Raw genomic sequence first — 25,877 nt, forward strand, 5'->3', positions numbered from 1 at the left:
TGAGCTAAAAAAAAGTTTAATTAAAAATCACATGTATATCACCTTAAAAAACACACTGGTATTACCGCCCCATCCTTGAAGTGCTATAAGAAAACTAGATGTTTGCAGATCACAAAACAATTGAGGATAAACAGGATTTATCAAAATGTTATAGGTGCTTAACAGCAATTACATGGCTTCATGGTTGTGACCCAGACACATCAGCTGGGTCCATATCAGCTGTCTGTGCGCCCAGTGTGAACTTAGTGGGACAGTGGTTGGACCATGACTGGTAAATAAAAAAAGTGATGTGTTCGAGCCATACAGTGCTGAGCAGGTTAACTAAACATGGATATAACAGGTTCCCAGCATAGCATTCTCACCTCAATGATAGGAAACACAAAGTGAGGAGAACTTCTCTAACACCAGTGTCAGCATCTATGCTTTCTTTTTTGGTGGTAGGTTTCCTCATGCACCTACAATAAGAGACCCACCGAGGGGCCCATGCTGTGTAAACATTAACAGGATCTGTATCCTCCCCATCCACCTCCCAGTCCCTCTTTTCCTTTGCCTTAAAAGTCCCAATCGTCCACATCCAAGTGTTCCAGATCTGTTGCCAGTTCCATCACACTCTGAGGCTCTGAAGTCCTCGCTTCCTCAAAGTTGGTGATGGGTGACACAGGACGGAGTAGCTCCGGGAGGGCTTCCGACGCTCTGCGCCTTATCTAGGATAGACAGAAAATGTTACAATTTAATATTTTAGCATCAAACTGCTAGAAACAACCTTTTTGTCGAAGGAAAAAAAAAAAAAAAAAGCTAAACCCTCACCTGTTTGAAAAAGGAATGATTGAGCAGTGTGCCAGCATTCGGCCTGCAACATAGAAGGAAATAGATCAAAAATGTAACCATACCTTTATGTCCCTCTATCCAGTATACCTGCCCAATTATTTGTAATTAACAATAGCACTTAAAGTATATCAGGCCAAAATTCCCTTGAAGCAGTTATGTAAACTGATGAGGATTATGAGGGATATGCAAATAAGCCTGCAAGTGCAAAGGGGGCTGGTCCGATATGGTTACAGCCAGCCATAACTGATCTGGCTCTCCTATAAAATCACTGAAGGGGAAGCACTATGTTGTTTGTGTTTTGGTGGTTTTTATATCCTCTCTCTTTAGTAACAGTGTACACGGAATGTGAGAAGAAGGTCCCATGTTTGTAATTAAATGTTATTACTATGGCTGTTGTACGCCTTCCATTACAAAAAAAAAAAAAGTTACTGCCAGATGCCCCCCTTTGCACCATGATTGTTATGTATATTCATAAAAAGATGATGTTCTCTGTATCGCCTTTTGGTGATGAAGGGGTGTTTTGGCTCTTATTAATGGCCCCTACATGTCACCATCATTAGCTCATAATTAGGACCAAAATGACTCTTGTGTATGTACCCATACGGCCAACTGCCTACTGGACATATAAGAAAGAATTAGGAAGAGGTGTTCAGGGAAAATATTTATTCCCCTCCCACTGGAAAGTTGTCCTAATTTGGCCCCCAACCAATTTCTAACTGCATTGAGCGGTTGCTGTCCCTACATATATTTATTTTAGACAATGCACAATATAATGTGCAGATATGCACATAATATCCGTCTGCTGCTGGCTGTGTTATACAGCGCACACTCCTTACTAAAAGACGTCATCAGTAAGAAAAGCAATAACTACAAATACCCCTTAGATGACCAATCAGCTTTATTAAAACTGCATATTACCACAGCTGGGGGTTAAGTGGTTCTGGCTGTAATATGGCTTCTGTCGTGGCTCGGATGTGGTATCAAGCCAAGAAACTCATTGCATATCACTAAATTCAAACTTCTCCTCCTACCCTGCAAGAGTATGTGAATAAAATAATTGGAGAAAGGGGTGTATTTAAAAAGCAGATCTGGGTTCCCTGGATACTCTCTCCCGGTCTACCATATATATATTTACTGCTTTGCTTCAAGTTGAGGCTGTTGTAATAACTTTCTATGTGTTGTGCATTTCTTTTTCCAGCGATTACCCCTCTGGGATTATCCCCATGCTACGGATGAGTTTTTCTTTTTATGACCCCATACTATGTATATTGATTGGGTACTTTCATTTTACTGTTTACTACCACTGTGCATCTCTGATGGGAGGTTATTTATCTGGTGTTAAAACTGTAAAATGTTTAATAAAAAAAGATTTGGTGTAAAAATATGGCTGCGGTCATTAATTCTATGCAGGGATGGGTATATGTAATACTGTTTGGTGTTGTAAATGATCAGACAATGGCTGCTCACCTAAGTTCAGGGTTCCTCTGCAGACAAAGCTCTACCAAGTTGTGGAAATGAGGAGAGAAGCTGCGATTGTACGGGTGCATGCTTGGCTCCCCATTGGATGGGCGACAGGAGGTCCCCTCCCCAATGCCAGATTCAGCTCCAGAGCGAGGGGGCATCATGGTAAGCTCTGAGGCAGGAATTGTAGCCGTGTCAAGCAGACAGGGCACTGTGCCATTAAGCTTTTCTAGAAGCATCTAGAAGAGGAATTACATGCAAGATCACATTTCTGATACAAGAAAACAAAATTGCCCAGTTCAGGACCACTTTACTTCCTCAATTCCAAGCCCCTTGTCTCACCTGTGTTGCTGGCATGTCCTTGAATGGTACATGACCATTAGCCAATTCACATGCTGCGATCCCTACACTATAGATGTCAGACTTAGCGTCATACCCCTGTAAGTTCTTAGGAGAAGGGGAAAAAAAAAAAAATTAAATTCAACATGACACAATGAACACCATGCCAGGTCACCCAATAAACATCATCTTCCTACCTGCTGCAGGACCTCTGGGCTAAGCCATGGGAGGACCCTCGAGCTGTGCTTGGGGAAGTCATGGACCACTTTAAGGCGTTGCCCATGGTTTATCATACTAAGGATGCTGCGCAGACCAGAAAGATAAACTTTACCATCCACAGAAATCAAGATGTGACTGGCCTTCACACTCCTAAAGAGGAAAAATTCAGAGAGTACTGAGAAATTATACCAGACCAAACACTTCAAAGAGACAAGAAATCAGACACAATTTTGCTAAGCGAGCAATCCACTGCAGTCATGAAGAACCCAGTTACGTGGCAGCCATTTGTTATGAATTAAACTCCACATACCGGTAAATTGGACACCAAGCAAATCCTACTAAAATTCGGGAAAAGCTGTGCAAGAACCAATAACACAGTTGTTTAAGCTGCAATAGCAGTTTTCACTCAACTTTTAAGGGTACTAAAAAGGAAACGCGCCTCTTTATGTAATAGGTTTACATCACTACATGACAAATAAATTGCCAGACGCCTGGGAAAGTTTGTTAGAAAAATATAGGGTGGAACGGCACTGTAATATGTTATTTATTTGTAATATTCAAGTTTTACACTTTGTCACACACCGGCATATTCAAGTCTCTGAAAACGTGCCGCCATCTTGCCGAAGAGCGTCGCTCCCCGTGACGTCATCGGGAGCAGCAATCCGTCGCCATGACAGCCTGGGGTCTACAGAAGACCTGAGGCTGCTTTGTGTTAACCTAGTCATTACAATGCAATATCACCACATTGTAATGAATGAGGAGGAAAACCCCCGTATACTGCTATACCAATTTCACTGCATTTAGAATTTCCCGCTTCCCAGTATATGGCATGGAATACCACCATTTTGAAGTGTAATTTGTTACGCAGAAAATGAGCCATAACACAGCTCTGTACATGGAAAAATTTTAAAGTTAGATTTTTGAAGGTGGGGAGTGAAAAATGAAAACGCAAAAAAAGGAAAAAAGGTCATCAGCGGGAAGGGGGTTAAGGTAGGTTTGCTTCATAATGCATCAAATCAAATGGTAGGTTTCCTTTAAAAATGTTCAATTTAAAAAAAAAAAAAAAAAAAACCCAGCCTGGCAGCCTTTGCCATGTGTGACTGGAGTTGGCATGACCACTGTGGTTCTAATAAGGGAGATGAAGCCCAATTTCTTTGAAATTCTGTCTGCTGCACATATGCATCTAAATGAACAATTTTTGCTGACTGCACCATTGTGCGTCTTGATGCAACATATGACAATTTTAAAAACGAGCAGTTAAAGGTTTAATGACCTGTGCACGTATCCCATGTGATGAATGTAATCCAGGGCTTTCAGCACTCCCAGCAGTATGTAAGCGATTGCCAGCTCACTCATGCCATCTGTGAAGTGTGTGCAGATCAGATCTTTGGCGGATCCTATCAAAGGAAACAAAGAAGGTAAAAAAATACAAAGGGTATGGTCTTTCCATAAAATAACCACACTCCCTTTACTGGTAAAGATTTAGGACATATTAAAGAGGATGTTCCACAATCATCCATATGTAAAATCAGCCAGTGTTTATTATGAGCAATTTATCTGCCATATGTGCTCCATTATACTCACCATAAGCCATGAATGGGGTGACCACCCACAACTCATTATCAGCAATAAATGTTGCCCTGTAGGGAAGGATGTTGGGGTGATTGAAAAGCTTGGACACATGGAGCTCAGTCTGCAGAAAAGAGAAGTTATTGGTGATCTAAAGCTATAGCATTGCAATGGACGATCATGGAGGATACATCACAACACCTTACCTGGAGAAAAGCAACCATGTCATTGGTGCAGGACTCCATATTAACCCTTCTGATACACACATACTCTCCGGAGGGTATATAACGTGCTAAGTTGACTGTCATCAGGTCCTCAAAACCTTTTCCTAACGTTAAAAAAAAAAGGAGGCAAACCAAGGTAAATTACAGTACTCTTCCATGTTCATATACATTCAAAAAGTAATGGGGGGGGGGGGGGGGGGGGCTTTTCTACAAACATTTATCATATTGTAAGAATTGTGGGGATCATTGAAGGTCATTACCATCGGGGTCACATATTCCAAGCATGGGGGCATGCACAGGCAGGCACACTATTGTACTCTGATATCTTGCTGCATGGTCTCAACAATGACACTGGAAAGTACAGAAGCCTATACAGGACAGACTACTGTATCCCAACAAGAGTTAAAGAGGGAAGAGGTATCATGTAGCCTAATAATTTGGATTTTTAGTCTTGGATTAAACTAGCTGGGGGTTCCATTGTTCTGTTCCACCACAGAAGCAGAACAGTTACAAAATGGAAGCCTGATGGAAAGACAACTCCTCCCTCTAACTGTTCTGCTTCTGTGATGGAACAGAACAATAGAAGCCCCAGATGGTTTAATCCAAGACCAAAGACCTGTATAGCTGACCAGCTGATTGACTCTGAACAGCGTCTCACATCAGTAGTGGTGGACCTGGTGCCGTAACCAAAAACAGTTCAGTCCCATTCAAGTGGAAGGTTCTTTCTGCAAATCAGGGGACAAAGGGCTGACCCCAGGTCATAAATATGCCATCCCTTTAAAAATCACCCAACATCTGATAGATGTCAGGCATCCAAGTCCACATCTACCCTGAATTAAGATTGCAACTGTTTAAGGGTACAGTCACACGTTGCAGTTAAAACTGAATCGCAATCAGTTTTGAGGGGTTTTAGGGGCAGTTGTCAATTTCACAGGTGAAAGACATGAACTGAACGGGTAAACTTGATTTTGAAGGAGAAAGCTGTTCCACAAATGTCATTCCCCTGTTCATTTTAGGTCTTTCACTTGTTAAAATAAGTAATACCACTTAAAACCACCCCAAAACTAAATAGCAATGCAGTTTTAACTGAATCCGGCTTAAATGAGCTTGCCAGTCACAAAAAGTGCACCAAAAGTTGAAAAACCTTTTTATGCAAACACCACAATACGAGTAAGTTTCCTGCAGAAGACGGAACCTCTTCAATGTGCCCTATGTTCAGTGCTACTAGGCAGATGTCAGGAGTCCTCACTCCTTCCCTGCGCTCCTTCTTACCTATGATAGTGAGTAAATCATAGCAATTACTGTCCGGTGTATATACCCCCATGGTGTCCGGACCACGACAGGAGGCTATAGACTCGGCGCTGGCTGCTTCATCAGTCTGGAGGTGATGAACAGAGAACAGAACATTAGACTTATGGGATATAGTCACAAGGTGAGAAGTGTGAAATTGTTATAAACAACAATTATTAAATATGATTGGTTGTGGAGTATGACAACAAATATGAGGTTTACTTGAGACGCTGCATTAATGAATGACAATGAACACGTGACCATGAATAATTCTCTTTTTACTATTATAATACTCCGGAGCTGTGTTTAATACTCTGCAATGTTTAGAGGACAAAATTTCCAGTTTGAATATTTTCTTTCTCAATTTATATAATATATAAAGGTCATTTATATACACATGGCATTGCACAATAATAAGCTAGCCGTCTGTGTGCTATGTAGGAGCTTCGCAAGCTGCCTGTAAACTGGCTTGTCCATTTCCAATTGAATTGTGGATACAGCTCTGAAGGAAAATGCAATTCAGGATCAGTTCAAAACATTAGCTCAGCCAGCAGAACTGTAAGTGCAGCTCTGGAGCATAATATAAACTGTAACCAGGGATCAGTAAAATATAAGCAATGTCATGTATCCATTTAGAATATATCCATACAAGTAGTATAATAGTAATTTTGCCAGTGCGGTAGAGGGAATGGTTGTGGTTAGGTGAGAGGCCATGGAGAAGTAGATTTGAATTCTTTATGGAAATTGCCTTTGGATAATCATGTATTACTGTGCCTGGCTATTACTAGAGTACAAATAAAACCATGGCAGTATGCTTCAGGGCAGGTATGTAGCTAAGAACCTCGCGTTCATTATATAATGTAGCCTAGCGGCAGTAGATCATTGTGTGATGTGTGGATGTGCGGTCCACTTCTTTTTCTCTCCCCATGTTGATTTTTGTTACAAGTCTTCCAGTACTATAAACTGAAGTTGGTCTGGATTAACATGTGTGTAGCTTTTACTTGATAATTCAATGAGGAATAGCAGGGGCATGGCTATTCCATGGCTCAACAGCTGGTCTGCTGCACAGTATTATCAACACTACCTGCCTGGTAAGGTGTTGGTGTCCCTTTTGCCCCCAAACCAACTTGAAGCATGCACTGCACAAAACCTTTGAGGATGGCAACTGGTCCTAAGCCATTAGTAGCAGATCTTGATGTGACATGGGGCTTTCACAGATTTGATATGTTTTTGAGAATATCCAAGAAGCTGTTCACTGGATTGATATAGATATGGATTTTGCAGCATGGTCAAGAGCATTACTCTGCAGAATAGGCAATAACAATAAAAGCATGCAATAGGCCTGCACCAATGTTCAGGTAGGTGGTGTCCCAGTAACATCCACACGCATACCAGGACTCAAGGTTTCCAAGTGCATTACACTGACTTGTCATTTAGCTTTTGTCAAGTTGTGACCCAGCTGTAAGAACTTGCCTTTGTGAAGTTGTTTAGGATCCATATTTCTTGCTTCCAGAAATTGTAGCACAAATTTCCATTTTAAGTTGACAACAAACGCTTTTTTTTTTTAAGAATAAAATAAGGAAAGCTAACAATGATATTTAATACTCTACCTGTGGGTGCTGTTGGTTAAGACCTTTAACATAAACATTCCCTTTAAGCTGTCGCATTAGTGAACACAATAATCATCTGTATGTTAAGGAACTTTGTCCTCTGTACTTCAACACCAATATAACATCAGTATGTGGCATCAGTCACAAATGATTCTGAATGTTAACATGATAATGAAATGACGGATGTCATCACACTGTACAGTACAGAAGAAGATAAACAGAAAAAAAAAAACTTGAGTGACACAGTCTCATCCCAGCAGCTTGGTCTACAGCAACCAAGGGACCTACTACAGGCCTCCACTATTTTATCATCAGATTGTTGTCCTGAGCTTATGGCATGAGTTATAGGGTACATCATTGGAGTCCCATTTACTAACTGCTTCCCCGGCAAACCAAACATGGCGAAATGGAGAGTAGATTGGAAAAAACCTAACTCAATTTAACAACGTGGACAAGCCACAGGAACCAAGCAAGTAAATCCATTGAAGAAACCAAATCAAATATTTTTTATCGGAATTAAAGGTGCTGTCCCACAAGGAGAGAATGATCGTTTTATAAAGAAGATATCCTCTCCTGGGTACACCAGGGTATCCTCTCTTGCCTGCAGTAGCTCCTACATCAGAAATTTGCAGCTAGGATTTGGGGTTTCTATGGTTTTTCATGTGCCTTTGCCTATGCAATCACGTTATAGTTATGTTAAAGGAAGTCAGAATGTTTTAATTCCAGCTAAATGACCCAGAGGGAAAATATAAGAAAAGAAGCCCAGTATGGGCTTATTCACACATCATATTTTTTCCCCTCAGCGTCCCATCAGTGATTTTTCACAATTAACAGTTTGTCTGTTTACTTTCCATGTCTTTTTCACATTTTTTTTTTTCCTGTGGCCCATTGAAAAAAAAAAAAATAGGACATTTTCATGAGAAAATTTCTCATGTTTGCGTATCAGAGGAAATATGTGGGTCCACATGCAATTATTTTTTTTTACTGATAATGCTGGGGAACCAAATGTTTTGCCTTAAATTTTAATTTTCTTTTTAAAAAACAAAAAAACAAAAAAAACAAAGCAACAGTTGCCATACGTACATGGAAAGAAAAAAAAAAAAACAGACATGCATGCGTGAATAAGCCCTTAGACCGCGTACACAAAATGGCATTTGAAATGCTATTCAGATGCAACAGGGAGGAACCACTTCTGAATGGATATGCATTTACACCTAGACCCTTGTGGTCGAGAACAAGCACTAAGTGTTTTCCATGTTCCTTATGATTCTAGGTGTAAATGCATTACCAATCTGGAGTAACTCTACCCTGTTTCTATTTGAAAGAATTCAAATGGCACATGTGAACGTGGCCTTAGGACAGTTTCAGAATAAATCATGGACTTTGCAGTTCATGGATGCAGGGCACAGGACTGCAAAATTACAATCCCGATTACAGTTCGGTGCGGTTGTTTTGCAGGGAAGCAGTGTATTATATATGCAAAGGTGCTGTGGTCATCCATGAAACACTGCATCTTCTATAAGACACAGCTGTCTGAAACAGCCCTGAGGCTACCTGCATATGTTTTATTTTGAGGCAAACAACAAATCCTTGGTCCATATCTGTGGTCCTTGTGCCATCGGTTTCGGAGCCGTTTTTCCATGGTGCGTGTGTCATCCTTATTGTACACTACAGGCACAATCACAGACAGACAGACTCAGTCGGACCAGGGAGCTAGGGATGAAACTGTGCCTCACATCATAATGCCTCCATGCAGCACATACAGACACATGGTGCACAGACAAGGCGTCTCACTTACTTTCCTTCGGGAGTCCCCTAAATGCGAGTCTAGAGGGAGGGAGAGGAGGATCCACTCAGCTAATAACAGCATGTGAATAGGATAAAACTTACTAAGCCCCACTTCTGCACAATATTTAATAGCCATGATATACCAATTTTGAGACATCTTCTAGTAGCACACCCAAAATAAAAAAAATAAATAGAAAATTCTGCAACCATATTCCTTCTTCGAGCCTGTATGTGATTTATCAGTCATGTCATGTGCACCAACAACTCAGATATAACTGTTACCACAGCTTTCTGGTCACAGAATTATTTTCTAGAAATCTGTGCTTGAATATAAATTAAGACCATACGTAACAGACAATCTGAGCAGTTGTACAAAAACAATGTTTTTGAAAAAAATCTGCATCTGACGTAGCTGTAAAGATGGTACAAAAGTGGATATTTTCCTCCCACCTTGGTGTTTTTGTATGCACAGTAATATTTGAAAAGCACTTTCCAATATTTTAAAGGAACATTCCAGGTACAACTACACTGTTATGGCCAAGAGGGAGTGGCATGGACCACAGCCTCACGAGTTTTGCACTTTGCTTAGTGCATCAGCTTTGCATGCTCTGTACTGAAAAATCAAGAGAACATTCTCGGAAGTGGCGTAAATCTAACTTACCTCCAAAAAACTCCAACTCCCTCAAACCATCAACCAGGATCCTGTCTGAAACCCAACGCTGTGGAAAGACATAAACGAACTGAAGAGAATACAAATCACAGCATGTACAGTATTTAAGGGATTTACCAAAGGCTTAAAGGGGTTGGCCACTTTACGTCTATTTTTTTGTAATGTGTGTATAAGTGGGGGGGGGGGGGGGGTAGGATATTAGATAATTTACAATATACATCTATTAATAGTTCTGCTCTGCTTTCTTGATATGTAAAGTGAAGCCTCCTGTCTTATACCTCATCAGACAGACATTCCTGAACACAAAAGTTATCCAGCAGGTGCGCCATTACCACCACATCCTTAAAGATGCTGCAAACAGCCCTGAGGCTACCTGAACATGTGCTAACCTCAGGGCGCTTTCACGCGATGTGTTGCATTTTTTTTATGCGTTTTGGTTGCATTCCAAAGGCTTCAGCCTTGATCACATGCTCAGGTTACATTGCATTTTAGCAGATGCAGAGGAAACACAATGAAACCTTAGCATGTGATCAAGGCTGAAGACAGAACGCATCCTGTGAATGTGCCCTGAGGCAAACAACGGATCCTTGATTGTTTTCTGTGGTCATTCGGAGCAGTTTTTCCATGGTGCACGTGTCATCCTTATTTTACAAATTATAAGAGAACACAAATCACAGCATGTCCAGTATTTAAAGGGATTTACCAAAGGCTGACACAAGCACCATGGAAATACTGTTCTGAAACTCACGGCACAAGGACCACAGAAATAGATCAAGGATTGTTTGCATCAGGATAGCACATGTGCAGGTAGCCTCAGGGCTGTTTGCAGTATCTTACATTTAGACATTCCTGTTTCACATTCAGTTATCCAGCAGGTGCGCTACTATTACCACATCCTTCAAAATGTAAGATACTGCAAAGATAGACATGTACAATGCTTAGCTGCCTCTGGCAGTTACACAATTTCAGTGGAGCGGCAGGGCACATACTAGACTAGTGCTCCATATAAATTGGATCTGGATGACCCCCAATCTCATCTGTCACTGGATAGGTCATAAGTTGCAATCATGTGACACTCTTCAACATAAGAGAACCATAATGGCGCACGCATGTAAAGAAGTTTACATTTTTTTTTAAATCAAATGTTGGTGTCAGAGTGTGCGGTCACACCGCACGTTCTTGGTTCGTTAGTATCAGTTTTTCTTCATTTGTGTGAGTTTAAGCAGCTGTGAAAATGTTAATACAGCTGCTTACACTGCCAGAAATGAAGACAAACAGGTTCAAACCAGCCAAACATATGGTAAACATACATTTTAAAAATGCACCAAGAACACACCTTGTGACTGCACCCTTATCGTTTCTACATTAAACTCCAGAATAATTTGGCATGTAGTGAGCTCCCTCTAGTGCTGGTTAAGGGCAGCAAGAATATAATCAATTTATTAGGCCTAAACAAGTAATGCAGAGCATTGTAAATCATGTACATTATTTTGATTGTATAATAGAATTAAAAAGGTGCAGAGTCTCCTATGTTTAAAATAACTTTCTTATAGTTCACATAATTCCTTCACGTCTACGAATATACTTACAAGAAAAGACATGGGGTCCTCTTTATGTTAAAGGATTTGTCAGATTCCATAAACTAGAACCTGTGAACATTAGAAATGGCATTACTGTGAGTGATGTAAGATAGACACTAGCAATCATGTAACCTGCATGAGCTGTGGTGACGGAGAAAAACACAATACATATTGACTAGGACCTGGTAAAGCGGATCATCTAATGCCAATGTGAACAGGGTCTAGAAGAGGGCAAACTGATAGATAAGCAGCTACAATGGTCAGAGAAGAGAACCCTACTATACTGCTTGGCATGCTTAGCTTTACAGTTCCCCAGCAGCCCTGTGAGAGGCGTAACACCTGTTATAGCAGTATACACGATACATACACTCACACGGTGGAGAGACTGCAGCAGTATCACCAGTATGTGACAGCACACAGCACTCATACACTGACTGACACACCACACACCCCCTCTTCCTCTGCCTGTCTGCACCGCGGCTGCTTCCTCTCTGCCCCGGAAGTGACGTCAGTATGGGCAGAGTGTTCTCCGGGGTTACCTCGGTCTACGTCACTTCCGCAGCGGCCTAGACTGAGCAGGAGAGTCGAGAAGGGAAGGTACGGATACCGGGAGAGGTCGGACACGGTCTTGTGGGCTTTATAGGGTGTTGGCGGGGAATGTGTCTGTTATATGGAGCCCCCGTTCTGCTCATGTGTTATCAGGAAAGTGCTTTAGCATGCTGTTACATTGTGTTATCGTGCTAATAAACGATATGTGGTGGGACTACAACTCCCAGTATGCCCTGCTAATGCTCGGTTGTAATTTCCACGTTTTGGCGTTTTTTTTATCTGCATGATCTCTCCTTAATCTATAGGATTACATCCCAGTCCAGGTTAAGTGATTTTCTCCCAGTCCAGGTTAAGTTCATGACCTCCAGGACCATTTTGATGAATCGTGTACTTGTGGGCTGTGATTGATCAGTGTTGGGATATTATGTATTGGCCCCTGCTGGTCGTGGACATATGGGGTCTTTGTATAGCTAGGGGAGTACACTAACTCGGTGCTCTGTCAATGTGAACATAGACCAGATCAAATCACGATCAGGTGTAGTTGGGATATTGAATCAATGTTGTGTGTATATATCAATGGATCACATGGGAGCTCCAAGCCAAGAAGAGAATGGAGTGCAGGAGTGCAGGTCACAAATGTATTCTATCTCTCCATTTATTAGAAAGCAGCCATGATTCTAACCAACCATACTTACTGGTTGGCAATTTCACCCTAAATTAGGATCATATATACATTAGCCCTAAAAACAAGGAATTTTGCCAATAAGTCTGAAAATTAGGCTCTAGCACTCCTGCTGTCTACGTCACACGGGGCACTACATACAGTTTGCCTGTGTATAGTGCATGGTGCACCAGAGTTTTTCAGCGCCCATCCTTCATAAACTTGGTGCTCCCTGCACTCCCCCACTCCACTGCCTTTTTTTTTTTGGTGCACATTTAGCATGGGGATGCGACACAATTCTGTAGTTCTGACTGAGCACCGGAACGTCCATTTCAGTGCAGAGATTTGTGTCGCATGAGGAATACTGCAGCCTTCTTAAATACCCGTGCAAGCACTGAAAAGAGGGTGCAAAGTCTGCCAGAAAACTGACAGACTAGCACCTTACTAAATTTTGGGCCAGTAAGTGTAGGTTATTGGGTGATTGCATTGATATATAAGACTAGTAATAGGCTTGATGGAACAAATGGGTCTTTATTATAAGGTACATTTCCATCCTTCTATATTTTGCTGATGGTGTCCATGGTGCTGTGTATATCTTCTGGAGTGGGACATTACACCCTAGCACCATCTGTCCCCTGTCAGTCACTATGCTGAACAGCTGCTCTCATGTCATCGTGGTCATTGGCCTCTTGTAGGTGATTATGATATTTAAAGCTGCATTTGTTATATACATGAAGCATTGCCTAATTCCACAGGCTCTGTACAGTGTTGTAATATACCTGACCTAATCCTTGGGTTTCTGGTTGGCACTCCCTGATGTACAGGTTCCCATTCCCTCCCTTTTCAATTACAATCTTGCTCAAATAACCCTGCACATTGCAACCCCCAGGTCAGTTAACAAATATAGTATATAACCTGCACAGAATGGGCTGAACAATGCATCGGGAAGGTTTATCATAGCCTCTCATTGGTGCCTCTATATGGATACCAGTAGACTTCTAAATAAAGGGGAACCTGTCATCAGGAGCCCTTTTTGGCTCCCCCATGTCCTCTTAGAGAATAATGTGCACATTGCTAAAGTGTTTTTATTGGCTTTTTCCACTGCTGAAAAGAAAAGTTAGATAAACGTTCACCTTTCTCTGTGCAGAGTGGGAGTGGCCAGTGAGAAGTGGTTTCACCCCATCCTCGGGAAACCGTTCCGTCATATGTCTATTTCAAATTTTCAAATAAGAGGGATAATGGGGTTTTTTAAAATTTGAATTGGATGCATGAAGTAGTGATTTCCCAAGGCTGGAGGGGGGACCGCTTCTCACTGGCCACTCCCATGGGACACAGGACACTGCTCTGCAGAGGGAGGGGTAAAATTTCATCTAACTTTTCTTTTTATTGGAAAAAGACCGTTTTATTATAAAAACTATTTGCCAATGTGCACACTATTCTCTATGGGAGGGGGGGGGGCAGAAAAAGGGCTCCTGATGACAGGTTCCCTTTTAAGAAGTTTCTAATATTTAACATAACTGTAATGTATTAAAATTATTAAGAAACTCTGCTATACTAGGCTTTAGGCCTGAGTTGCCATACCAGGCAGAGCCCATGGACAGTGGTGGTACTGTTTATAATACAAAGAAACCATATTGTGTATTTCATTGATAACTGTGACTCCCAACATGTCCTGCGAGTTGTGCAGTTGAGGAGTCCTGTTGTAGGTTGGAGACCTCTGAGATAATCATTCATGTACCTTGCAGGCAGCATTCCTTAGAGGGCTGCAAACTGGTTAATATTTGATAGGATTTAGGGCTTTCTCACAAGAACAGTCTGTAAATCTGAAGTCCCTGAACACAATGCCTATTCATAGTATCATAGTATCATAGTATATAAGGCTGGAAGGAGACGCAAGTCCATCAAGTCCAACCTTCAAGAATTAAATAAATGTTTTATCCCCATAACCCGTGATATTTTTTCTCTCCAGAAAGTCATCCAGGCCTCTCTTGAACATGTACATAGAGTCGGCCATAACAACCTCCTGCGGCAGAGAGTTCCATAGTCTCACTGCTCTTACAGTAAAGAACCTTTGTCTATGGTGATGGTAAAATCGCCTCTCCTCTAGGCGTAGAGGATGCCCCCTTGTCCTGGTCACAGGCCGAGGTATAAAAAGATCTTTGGAGAGATCCTTGTACTGTCCGTTCAGGATTTGTACATTGTAATGAGGTCTCCCCTCAGTCGTCTTTTTTCTAAACTGAATAATCCTAAATTTTGTAATCTGTCAGTGTATTCTAATCCCCCCATTCCCCTAATAATCCTGGTTGCTCTCCTTTGCACCCGTTCCAGCTCTATTATATCCTTTTTATACACTGGTGCCCAAAACTGTACACAATATTCCATGTGTGGTCTGACCAGGGATTTGTATAAGGGCAAAACTATGTCTTTATCATGAGAATCTATTCCTCTCTTGATACATCCCATTATTTTATTTGCTTTAGCAGCAGCCGCCTGGCTCTGGTCACTAAAATTAAGTTTACCATCCACCAATACGCCCAAGTCCTTTTCAGCTTCAGTTTTACTAAGTAATTGACCGTTTAGAACATAATTATACTTTTTGTTTCCATGGCCCAAGTGCATAACTTTACATTTATCTACATTAAACCTCATCAACCATTTCTCTGCCCATCCCTCAAGCTTCCACAAATCCTTCTGTAATGCTAAACTATCGACCTCAGTATTTATTACTTTACACAGCTTAGTATCATCTGCAAATATTGAAACTTGACTGTGTAAACCCACTACAAGGTCATTAATAAAAATATTAAAAAGAAGTGGCCCCAATACTGACCCCTGTGGCACTCCACTGGTAACATCAACCCAATCTTAGAATGTGCCATTAATGACCACCCTCTGTTTTCTATCACTAAGCCAATTACTTACCCAGATACACAGATTTTCTCCTATTCCCAGCAGTCTCATTTTATATACCAACCTTTTATGTGGCACGGTGTCAAATGCCTTTGAAAAGTCCAGATATACAACATCCACAGCGTCCCCCAGATCCAGTCTTGAACTTACCTCCTCGTAGAAACCAATCAGATTAGTCTGACAGGACCGATCTCTCATAAACCCATGCTGACGCTGGGTTATAAGGTTGTGCACAGTGAGATACTCCAGGATAGCATCTCTAATAAACCCCTCAAATATTTTCCCCACCACAGCAGTTAGACTTACGGGTCTGTAGTTTCCAGGATCGCTATTTGATCCTTTTTTGTATATTGGTACCACATTTGCTATGCGCCATTCCTGTGGAACATAACCAGTCCTCAGTGAATCTTCAAATATTAAAAATAACGGTCTGTCTATCACGGTACATAATTCATGCAGAACCCGGGGGTGTATGCCATCTGGCCCCGGTGATTTATCTATCTTAGTGGTTGCGAGGCGGCGCCGTACCTCTTCCTGGGTTAAACTGTTGACATTATAAAAAGAATTAACATTATTCCTCATTGTGTCTTCCACCAGGGGATTTTCCTGGGTAAAGACAGTTGAGAAGGCGACATTCAGTAGATTGGCCCTTTCCTCATCTCCTTCCACCATGACCCCCATGTTATTTCTAAGGGGACCCACACTCTCTGTTTTTAGTTTCTTATCATTTATATACTTGAAAAATAATTTGGGATTATTTTTGCTCTCCCTGGCAATATTTCTCTCAGTCTCTATTTTTGCGGCCTTTATCTGCTTTTTACAGGATTTATTTTTCTCTCTATAATCCTGTAATGCCTCATCACTACCTTCACGTTTTAGCACCTTAAATGCTTTATCTTTCTCGCTTATTGCTTTCCTTACAAGACTAGTTAGCCACATAGGGTTTTTCTTGTTCCTTTTATGCTTTTTCCCATAAGGTATGTGTTTCTCACAGGACTTTTTCAGAATATATGAGAAAAAGTCCCATTTTTGGGTGGGGCTTTTGTCCTTGAGAGCATTATCCCAGTCTATGCCTTTAAGGTCTTCCCTTAGTTGCTGAAAATTTGCCCTCCTGAAGTTTAGAGTGTTGGTTGCCCCTTCACTAACGCTCTTAGTAAAGCGTAATACAAAATCAATGATATTATGATCACTATTCCCCAGGTTCCCCCCAACCTGTAGTTTTGATATCCTATCAGGTCTGTTGGTAAGGATAAGGTCCAGCAGTGCCCCCCCTCTTGTTGGCTCCAGGACTAGTTGCGACAGGTAATTGTCTTTTGTTGTTGACAAGAACCTGCTACCTTTGAAGGACCTGCAGGTTTCTGCCCCCCAGTCAATATCTGGGTAATTGAAGTCCCCCATGATAAGTACTTCACCATGCTTTGAAGCCGCATCCATTTCACTTATCAGCATTTCCTCTGCTGCCTCCATTATATTTGGAGCCTTATAACAAACCCCTAGTAATATTTTATTATTCTTTTTCCCTCCCCTTATCTCCACCCATAGGGACTCCACATTTGCGTTACTGATGTCATCTCGCAGGACGGGCTTGAGGCAAGAATTCACATATAAACAAACCCCTCCCCCTTTTTTATTTATCCGATCCTTTCTAAAAAGACTATAACCATCTATAGTAACAGCCCAGTCATAGCTACTGTCCAGCCATGTCTCGCTGATACCCACTATATCATATTTCCGTTCCAACATCAAGAGTTCCAGTTCCTCCATTTTGTTTGTGAGGCTTCTGGCATTTGTGTACATGCACTTTATATGGTTTTCCCTGTCCGTATTCCTTTTGTCCTTATTCCCCAATCTCATTCCAGCCCCCCTTCCTCCCCCATGGACTATGACCCTTCCCAGCTCTCTATGTACACCGTCTATTTGCCCTGCACAAGTGTAATTGCCCTCCCCCCAGGTCTCTAGTTTAAACACTCCTCCAACCTTCTAGCAATTTTTTCCCCTAAAACAGCGGCCCCCTCCCCATTGAGGTGCAGCCCATCCCTACTGTAGAGCTTGTAGCCGACAGAAAAGTCATCCCAGTTCTCCATGAACCCAAACCCCTCCTTCCTACACCAACTTTTGAGCCACTTATTTACCTCCTTGATCTCCCGCTGCCTTTCTGGTGTGGCACGTGGTACAGGCAGTATTTCGGAGAAAATTACCTTTGAGGTCCTTGCCCTGAGCTTATGGCCTAAATCTCTGAAATCATTTTTAAGGACCTTCCACCTACCTGTTACTTTGTCATTAGTGCCAATGTGGACCATGACCGCTGGTTCCTCACCAGCCCCTCCCAGTAATCCGTCAACCCGATCCGCAACATGCCGAACCCGAGCACCCGGCAAACAACACACTGTTCGGTATGCACGGTCTTTGTGACAGATTGCCCTGTGTGTTCCCCTAATAATGGAATCTCCCACTACCAGCACCTGTCTGACCTTGCCTGTGCTCCCATTACCCTTCTTACTGGAGCAGTCAGTCCCCTGGTTGCTAGCGGCCACGTCTTTCTGCAGCATTGCTACCCCAGAGCTGATATCCCCCTCATCCGCCAGCCTGGCAAACTTATTGGGGTGCACCAGATCAGGACTAGACTCTCTACAACTCTTCCCTCTACCCCGCCTTCTACATGTTACCCAACTAGCTGCCCCCTCACTCTGCACCTCCATACTTCCCTCCCCACAACCATCTTCCCCAGAGAGTTTGTGCTCCAGGAGCAGCAAACTTCGTTCCATATTATCAATTGCCCGCAGCCTTGAAACTTGCTCATTTAGATCCAGAATCTGGGCTTCCAGATGAGCAATTTTCACACACCCCACACAGCAGTATTCCCCCTCGAACGGCTGTTCAAGGAAAGCATACATGGCACAGGATGTACACTGTGTAGCAATGCCACTTATGGAGTCCATTATTCTAATGGCGATTACAATAGAAATATGCACAGAAAGAATTTACAGTCAAAGTAACACAAAACACAGAAGTTACCTGCTAAAGCCCCTCAAACTTAAGTCCCTTAAACCTAAGTCACACTTATGACACTGCACACACTTGGGATCAGTGCACACTCGCTGCCAAGCTCACACACACTCGCTTTGCTAATGCTTTTTTTTAAAGTTATCGGCCACAAAAATCTGCAGAGCTCACTGCACAAGATCTGGCTGCAAAACCTCTAGATCCCGTATTCACACAATGAGGATTGATTGAGCTTTGCAGGAAGGGTGTTATGTAGGACACAGCGAGACACAAAGGGATTTTCTCATAAGAAGATTACAGTGCAGTGAGGGCTTAACACGTCGCATTCCTCGCTTTTAAGTTTTTTTGTATTCTTGTTTCTTAAAGAGCCTTGTCCTATATTTATGACCAGTCAGTCCAATGATCAGCTGTCATTCATTTTCCTTTACACTTCCAAGATTTGTCATTCTGGATGACAGAAAACTGGAAAAGAACTGCTGCAGGAGGAAAATACTATAGCCAGTCCCTTCCATGTAAATTAAGATATTTTTAACAAAATGTTCTGGATATTTCTAATATTCTGTGATATATGCTTCTTCCTGTTATCATAATGTCACTAAATGGGTGTTACTAAAAGATAGTTATTCTATATTTTGTCTCTATATGTATCCCATAATCTTATTTTTATACAATACCATCAGCATCAGACACTGTTATATATTTGGTGTAGTAAAGACTCTCTAATCTAACTTTATACACCGTTTTAGTATATCTGCCCCAGTGTAAAAGGTCTGAATTTTTTATTTTTCAGTAGCAATGTCAGGTTATATTATTACTTGATATTTTATGACTTGGTCCTGTCCTCTCCACACAGTGTTCCAGTGAAAATGTTACTCTCTCCTCGGGTTCTGGTTGCTCTCCTCCTCCTGGTCGCCAGCTCCAGTGCCAAGTTCCAGGAGTTTGATGATGGCGACGATGTAGCAGAGTACGACGACAATGACTTTGCTGAGTTTGAAGATACGGCTGAGGATGCCACCACAGCGCATCCTCCACACCAACAGCACCCACCTGATGAGGAAGAGGAGGAGGATGATGAAGAAGCCATAGTGGAGGTAGAGGGGCAAGAGGAGTTTGAACTTGATGCTGAAGAACAGGTAACAACTTTTGGAATTGGCCTATAACTGATCACTATTGACTTATTTTAATAAACTCTTGGTATAAGGGGCATACACTGTTCCTAACCATCAATGTACCTCTATAGCATTTACATCTCGAAAGGATTTTCCAGGTCAATGAAACCACATTATAGGTATGATAGAGGTCTGATACTTAAGAACCTTGACTGATCAGCTGATATTTCTATAGAAAGGTCAATTACGGTGTTGCTTTAAATTATCAATGTTAGCCAGGGTATTTACAATCACTCAAATTGTACTTGCCCTTGTAAATATTCCCGTGTCCTGCGGCACTCACAGAAGGACGTTGCTAATCCTCGCTCATTACTGTGTGTACTCTCAACACCACTCCCATGTCACTGTTTGGATGGGCATTTCAGGGGCATCCGCACTACCTGACCGGTAGCTCCTACAGACAGACTGCTATATGGTGTATAATTAAAGTACAATATGGGTGACCCTATTCGCGAGTGTACTTGGTAAACTTTGGTATTTGTGACAAACCCATTTAATATAACTATTCTGCAAAACCCATTTAATCTCACTTTTAATTTGGTACATATTTGGGCATAAACATTGCTATAGGTGTCTACCATGCTAGGTAAGCCTAGCACTGTCTGGATGTCAATTCAATGCAAGGTTGAACTACACCGCCTGGTGCAGACTCCCTTTCCACCGTTTTGAAGCAGCCCATCCTCATTTACTTGCATGTTGATGAGCTTCAGTAGCAGCTCCAGCCTTTGGATGAAAGTGGTGGTGTATCAGTAGTGCATACTCTGGAATACCTTAATGATTTAAAGGGTATCTGTCACCACATTTGCACATATACAGGTAGTGACAGGTTCATATGGAGCCCTGTTAACTTACTGACACCCTTCTTTTAACTAAAAATGTTTTCCTTTACATCCACATAAACCAATTTTATCTTATATTACCCAGAATCAGAGGGGGCATATCCTCCCATCTACTCCTCCCCGTGCCTTATGCCTCTTTACTATTCAGCAGTTTATGTCATGTGACCAGGGTAATGTCATCCAAGGTCCTGTATGGTTTACATTAGCAAAATGTACCCCATGTATGTTTCTGATCACATGAAATCACAGCAGCCTCCATAGACTTCTGCTGCTCTCCATCCTGTATGGAGGATGCTATGATTTCATGTGATCACATACATACATACAGTACAGTAGGAGTTTGCTAGTGTTTGGAGGCTAAAACACCTGAGATGATGTCACTGTGGTCATACGACATGAATGTAACATAAGGCTGTGCTGTCAGTCAAAATAATGGAGCGTGGTTTACTGGCAGCCCAGGGTAGAGAAGTGTCAGCCAGCAGACATGAGTCAGAAAAGTGAATTTTCTTATCAGTGAAACGACTGAAATTAAGGTACAGGGCCTCCCTGACAGCTAATTTTAGGTGAAATGGGGAGTACCCTTTATCAACAGGCTTTGTTAGTCAGGGTTCTAAAATTGTTGTGACAGGTCCTCTTTAACTGCTTTGTAATTCTGCCATGATTGTGTTGAATACTGATCACTTTCTTTGTCCCATAGGAGGGTGACAACGACAATGAGCCATATGATGATGAAGAATTTGAAGGTTATGATGACAAAATAAGCTCAGGGAGCACCATCAAAAGCAAGGAACCAATCACCATTGTAGATGTAAGTTCTGATAGTGTACTTCCATAAATGTAACTTCAAATGCATATTGTGAATTTTCTGATTTTCCTAGTGTTTTCCATGTCTTAAAGTTCTCTTTCAATACTCTCTTGCAGGTCCCTGCCCATCTGCAGAACAGTTGGGAGAGTTATTACATGGAGATTCTTATGGTGACTGGGCTCCTGGCGTACATTATGAATTACATTATTGGCAAGAATAAGAACAGCCGCCTGGCACAGGCTTGGTTTAACTCTCACCGTGAGCTTCTGGAGAGCAACTTCTCTCTTGTTGGTAAGTGCCATGTCTGAAAGGGGTTTTTTTAGAATCAGATATTTTTGCATATCCTATATAAGCATATAAGTCAAGAGGAATTTGCGACCCTTACGTTTAGACAGTGAAGTTATATCTGTAGTGGTAGTCGCCTATTCCTCAACTAGATTTTGATAAGCTAGTTCGACCTTGCTGTAATGTTCCCACTCTTTGTTTTTATAGGGGATGATGGTACAAGTAAGGACGCAGTGAGCACTGGGAAGCTGAACCAGGAGAATGAGCACATTTATAACCTGTGGTGCTCAGGACGTCTGTGCTGCGAGGGCATGTTGATTCAGCTGAAGGTACCATTAGCATTGTATACAGCTTTACTGTTAAAGAAATGTGTGTTGCCTGGCAGTGACAGTGATCTGCTGAGATTTTTTTAATTGAACATTTTACAGTTTTAACAACATTGGAAAAGTACAACCCGCCCAAGAACTGCACAGTGGTAGTAATAATTACTATAGAATACACAAAGTACACAATAAATATACACAGTGTGAGTTCTGTTGCAGATGTATGGAGGGTAGACCAGGAGAGTTTAGCCTGGGTCCCCAGATCTGCTCAAACTCTTTTACTGCTTTCCTCTCCAGACAAATTATTTTATTCACATACTCTTGCAGCTGCCAGGTTTTTAACAGGAAACCTCTTATGATTTTATTTTTTATGCATAGTAATACATTAAAAATTCTGTTTGTGTAATGGTGCAATCACTTGTATCCATTTGACCATCAGTTTAGCTGATTTGAGGATAACAAAAACTGATGGTAGCTGATATAACATCACCTAAAAAACCTGAAAACCCATCACTGTATGTACTCTAGGATGGCTTATCTACATAGCTATGCCATGTAATTAAATGTCTCATGAGTTTTAACATTTATTTTTTACCGCTTGCAGTTTTTGAAACGCCAGGACTTGCTGAATGTGTTGGCTCGTATGATGCGACCAGCTTGTGATCAAGTGGTAAGTGAAGCAATGTCGGCTGGTATGTTACCACTGTGAAAATAGTATCACGAGCAGAGGAGCAATTTGAAGTCGCTGGGCATCCATGTACCAGGGCATCTGTACCAGGCCCCCAACTAATAATAATCTTCTATTTTTATCATATTCTAAATTTTTACAGATCATTAGGGCCCTGACAGTTTACAGTCTATGAGGATGCATGGGTGACTTGTACAATAGTCCTGCCATTCTTTGACAGCTTAACACTTCATGACATACTTGTACCTGTAAAAACAAACCCCTTTGAAGGGCAAAGATGAACATTTAAATCAGTTAAGAGAAAGAAGGGTCAAATGTTAGAGAAAATATAAACACAAGCAATACACAGGTAATTAACAGATATAATCCATTGTACAGGTTGTGAGTAACATTAATGGTTGTAAAAGCATTTGGCAATCAGAGATAAATAGCATTGAACAAAAATGTATCATTCATAGTACTGGTCTCTTCATATAGAGAAGAGACACTTAATGGGTGGCCAAAGTCACCGCCGCCAACCCTGCATCTCATCCTGTTACACCCCAGGACTACAAGCACATGATCAGTAGCCAGAATCATAGCCCTGACAGAAGTGACCTTATTCAACAAATGCTATTACAGCAGCCATATGGGTGAAAGCAAGGGATATAGATATATGATCTGGGGAAAACATTGGGTGCCAGTGTTCATAAACAATTCTCAGGTATATTACTTAGTTCGACAATTATTTGCCTTTGAGATATGTTTACCTACATCATAAATAATACCGTTTTTAGCTTTTTTATATTATAATTGAAACGTTAACTCACAGCTGTAGTTTAATATATAGGTTGAGTTTTCCTGTTTTTAGGAGTCGACAAGGTAATTCTAAACTTTGTACATACAAATTTTCTCTTGTAGCAAATAAAAGTTACAATGAATGACGAGGACATGGACACATTTGTGTTTGCTGCGGGGACTCGGAAGACCCTTGCTCGGCTGCAGAAAGAAATGCAGGACTTGGTAAGGTTACACTTTTTACAGTGATTTACACTTTTACTTTTGGAATAAGAGTAACTGATCTTGTATCCGTTTCCTGTGTGTAGAGTGAGTTTTGCAGTGACAAACCCAAGTCTGCAGCCAAGCTTGGTCTTCCAGAGTCTCTGGCCATCCTGTCTGAGATGGGGGAGGTGACAGATGGTGTCCTGGACACTAAGGTAAGGCTATAATCGATCCTTAATCTGCTCTGTTTCGCTGTGTCTACTGAATTCTAATGATCTGCACATCTCCCACCTACAGATGGTTCATTACCTAACACATTATGCTGATAAGATTGAATCCATCCATTTCTCGGACCAATTTTCTGGTCCAAAGGTTATGCAAGAGTAAGTATTTCACATCAAATAAATACAATGATAATGCTACCTCCTAATTGATTATAATAGCTTGACAAATTTGGATAACAAATATAAGAAGCTTACCATGGTCAGTGTTCCTGGATCTATGAGTAAGAAATGGTTTATCATGCTGATGTAACCTGTAATATAAAATTAATGTATTACTCCCACATTAATAAACAGAACTAAAAAAAAAATGGCATAATTGCTAGCGTTTTTTCACATACTGTATATACTCGTGTATAAGCCAAGTTTTTCAGGACCAAAAAATGTGCTGAAAAACCTCACCTCGGCTTATACACAAGTGAAAAAAAAACTTATATACTCACCCTCCAGCGGCCCTGATGCTCAGCGCGGCTTCCCAATGTCGGTGCGGCTCCTCTTCTTTCTTCTTTAACAGCCGGCATAAAAGCGGCCATGTTATCATAGTATGCGCCTGCTGGCAGATAACATGGCCGAGTCTATGCCGGCTGTTAACGAAGAAAGAAGAGGAGCCGCACCGACATCGGGGAGCCGCGCTGAGCATCAGGGCCCCCGGAGGGTGAGTATATAAGTTTATTTTTTTTAAGTGCTGAGTGGGCTGGCTGGTTGGCTGCATACTACAGGTGGCAGGCTGGCTGGCTGCATACTACAGGTGGCAGGCTGGCTGGCTGTATACTACAGGGGGCTGGCTGGCTGTATACTACAGGGGGCTGGCTGGCTGCATACTACAGGGGGCTGGCTGGCTGCATACTACAGGGGGCTGGCTGGCTGCATACTACAGGGGGCTGGCTGGCTGTATACTACAGGGGGCTGGCTGGCTGTATACTACAGGGGGCTGGCTGGCTGCATACTACAGGAGGCAGGCAGGCAGGCTGGCTGGCTGTATACTACAGGGGGCTGGCTGGCTGTATACTACAGGGGGCTGGCTGGCTGCATACTACAGGGGGCTGGCTGGCTGTATACTACAGGGGGCTGGCTGGCTGTATACTACAGGGGGCTGGCTGGCTGTATACTACAGGGGGCTGGCTGGCTGCATACTACAGGAGGCAGGCTGGCTGGCTGTATACTACAGGGGGCAGGCTGGCTGGCTGTATACTACAGGGGGCAGGCTGGCTATATACTGGGAAGGCTGTGACTAATGCATAGGTTTTCACAGTTTTTGGTGGTAAAATTAGGGGTCTCGGCTTATACTCAGGTCGGCTTATACTCGAGTATATATACGGTATACTAAATTAATGATGAATGCATTGTAAAATATTAGGGCCTTCAAAACGCAGAAATGACAAAATATTGAGGAAAGAAAAAGAAAAGGTTGACAAAGAATGTGTATGCCCTAAACATATTACGGTATGTGTACACTAATTTTTTGTCTGGTTTCAGGGAAGGGCAGCCCCTTAAACTGCCAGAGACCAAGAAGACTCTTCTGTTTACATTTAATGGTAAGGATGAGAATGCAAAGAGTAAGTAAGGAATTATGGAAATATTAGGGATACTATCTGATCCTACCACTACCTTCTAGTGCCTGGAGCTGGAAATGCATCCGTTAAGGACATGGAGGCTCTTCTGCCGCTGATGAACATGGTAATTTACAGTATTGACAAAGTGAAGAAGTTCCGTCTGAACAGAGAGGTGAGTTTATGATGAATAAAGTCTTCCATTGTAGGTGTCACATTGCACAGGTATCATCTTTAGCCTTTAACCCTCTACTT

The 25,877-nt window shown here is 41.9% G+C and overlaps 2 protein-coding genes and 1 long non-coding RNA gene across 7 annotated transcripts in view; 1 reads left to right on the forward strand and 2 right to left on the reverse strand.

Moving 5' to 3' along the window:
• On the reverse strand, positions 1–12,218 carry STRADA (STE20 related adaptor alpha). Of its 5 annotated transcripts, none has more exons than XM_072111080.1 (13): positions 12,118–12,218; positions 11,588–11,647; positions 9,990–10,047; positions 9,339–9,367; positions 5,913–6,018; positions 4,623–4,744; positions 4,432–4,540; positions 4,121–4,244; positions 2,826–2,997; positions 2,632–2,736; positions 2,296–2,528; positions 808–850; positions 1–704 (listed from the first exon to the last, which is right to left on the reverse strand). In XM_072111080.1, the coding sequence occupies exons 2-13, from the start codon at positions 11,597–11,599 to the stop codon at positions 552–554; spliced, it is 1,266 nt and encodes a 421-aa protein (XP_071967181.1). In that variant the 5' UTR covers positions 11,600–11,647; positions 12,118–12,218; the 3' UTR covers positions 1–551. The 5 variants fall into 5 exon arrangements, with proteins under 5 accessions (XP_071967181.1, XP_071967182.1, XP_071967179.1 ...); XM_072111081.1 differs by having other exon boundaries at positions 12,029–12,169; XM_072111078.1 differs by lacking the exon at positions 12,118–12,218 and adding an exon at positions 11,952–12,100.
• The window catches only part of CCDC47 (coiled-coil domain containing 47), a 24,850-nt gene continuing 10,994 nt past the window's right edge, over positions 12,022–25,877 (forward strand). Inside the window, exons 1-11 of the mRNA XM_072111077.1 lie at positions 12,022–12,175; positions 19,555–19,834; positions 21,407–21,517; positions 21,631–21,805; positions 22,007–22,128; positions 22,727–22,792; positions 23,711–23,812; positions 23,896–24,006; positions 24,089–24,174; positions 25,549–25,607; positions 25,688–25,797. Of these exons, the coding sequence (XP_071967178.1) occupies positions 19,568–19,834; positions 21,407–21,517; positions 21,631–21,805; positions 22,007–22,128; positions 22,727–22,792; positions 23,711–23,812; positions 23,896–24,006; positions 24,089–24,174; positions 25,549–25,607; positions 25,688–25,797 (1,209 nt within the window). The 5' untranslated portion in view covers positions 12,022–12,175; positions 19,555–19,567. The remainder of the gene's footprint in view (positions 12,176–19,554; positions 19,835–21,406; positions 21,518–21,630; positions 21,806–22,006; positions 22,129–22,726; positions 22,793–23,710; positions 23,813–23,895; positions 24,007–24,088; positions 24,175–25,548; positions 25,608–25,687; positions 25,798–25,877) is intronic.
• LOC140064324 (uncharacterized) overlaps positions 22,383–25,877 on the reverse strand; it is a 20,273-nt gene continuing 16,778 nt past the window's right edge. Inside the window, exons 2-3 of the long non-coding RNA XR_011847751.1 lie at positions 24,271–24,326; positions 22,383–23,072 (exon numbers count right to left, since the gene is read on the reverse strand). This is a non-coding gene — a long non-coding RNA (uncharacterized lncRNA). The remainder of the gene's footprint in view (positions 23,073–24,270; positions 24,327–25,877) is intronic.

Source organism: Engystomops pustulosus, chromosome 6, assembly GCF_040894005.1.
Source record: "Engystomops pustulosus chromosome 6, aEngPut4.maternal, whole genome shotgun sequence".
NCBI classification, from domain to species: domain Eukaryota; kingdom Metazoa; phylum Chordata; class Amphibia; order Anura; family Leptodactylidae; genus Engystomops; species Engystomops pustulosus.

Excerpts from the sequence above, each read along its gene's own strand:
- STRADA (XM_072111080.1), bottom strand. Across the intron at positions 9,368-9,989 it reads GGAGTTGGAGTTTTTTGGAG|ACTCGCATTTAGGGGACTCC; the intron begins GTAAGTTAGATT and ends CCCTCCCTCTAG. Across the intron at positions 2,998-4,120 it reads CACATGGGATACGTGCACAG|GAGTGTGAAGGCCAGTCACA; the intron begins GTCATTAAACCT and ends TTTCCTCTTTAG.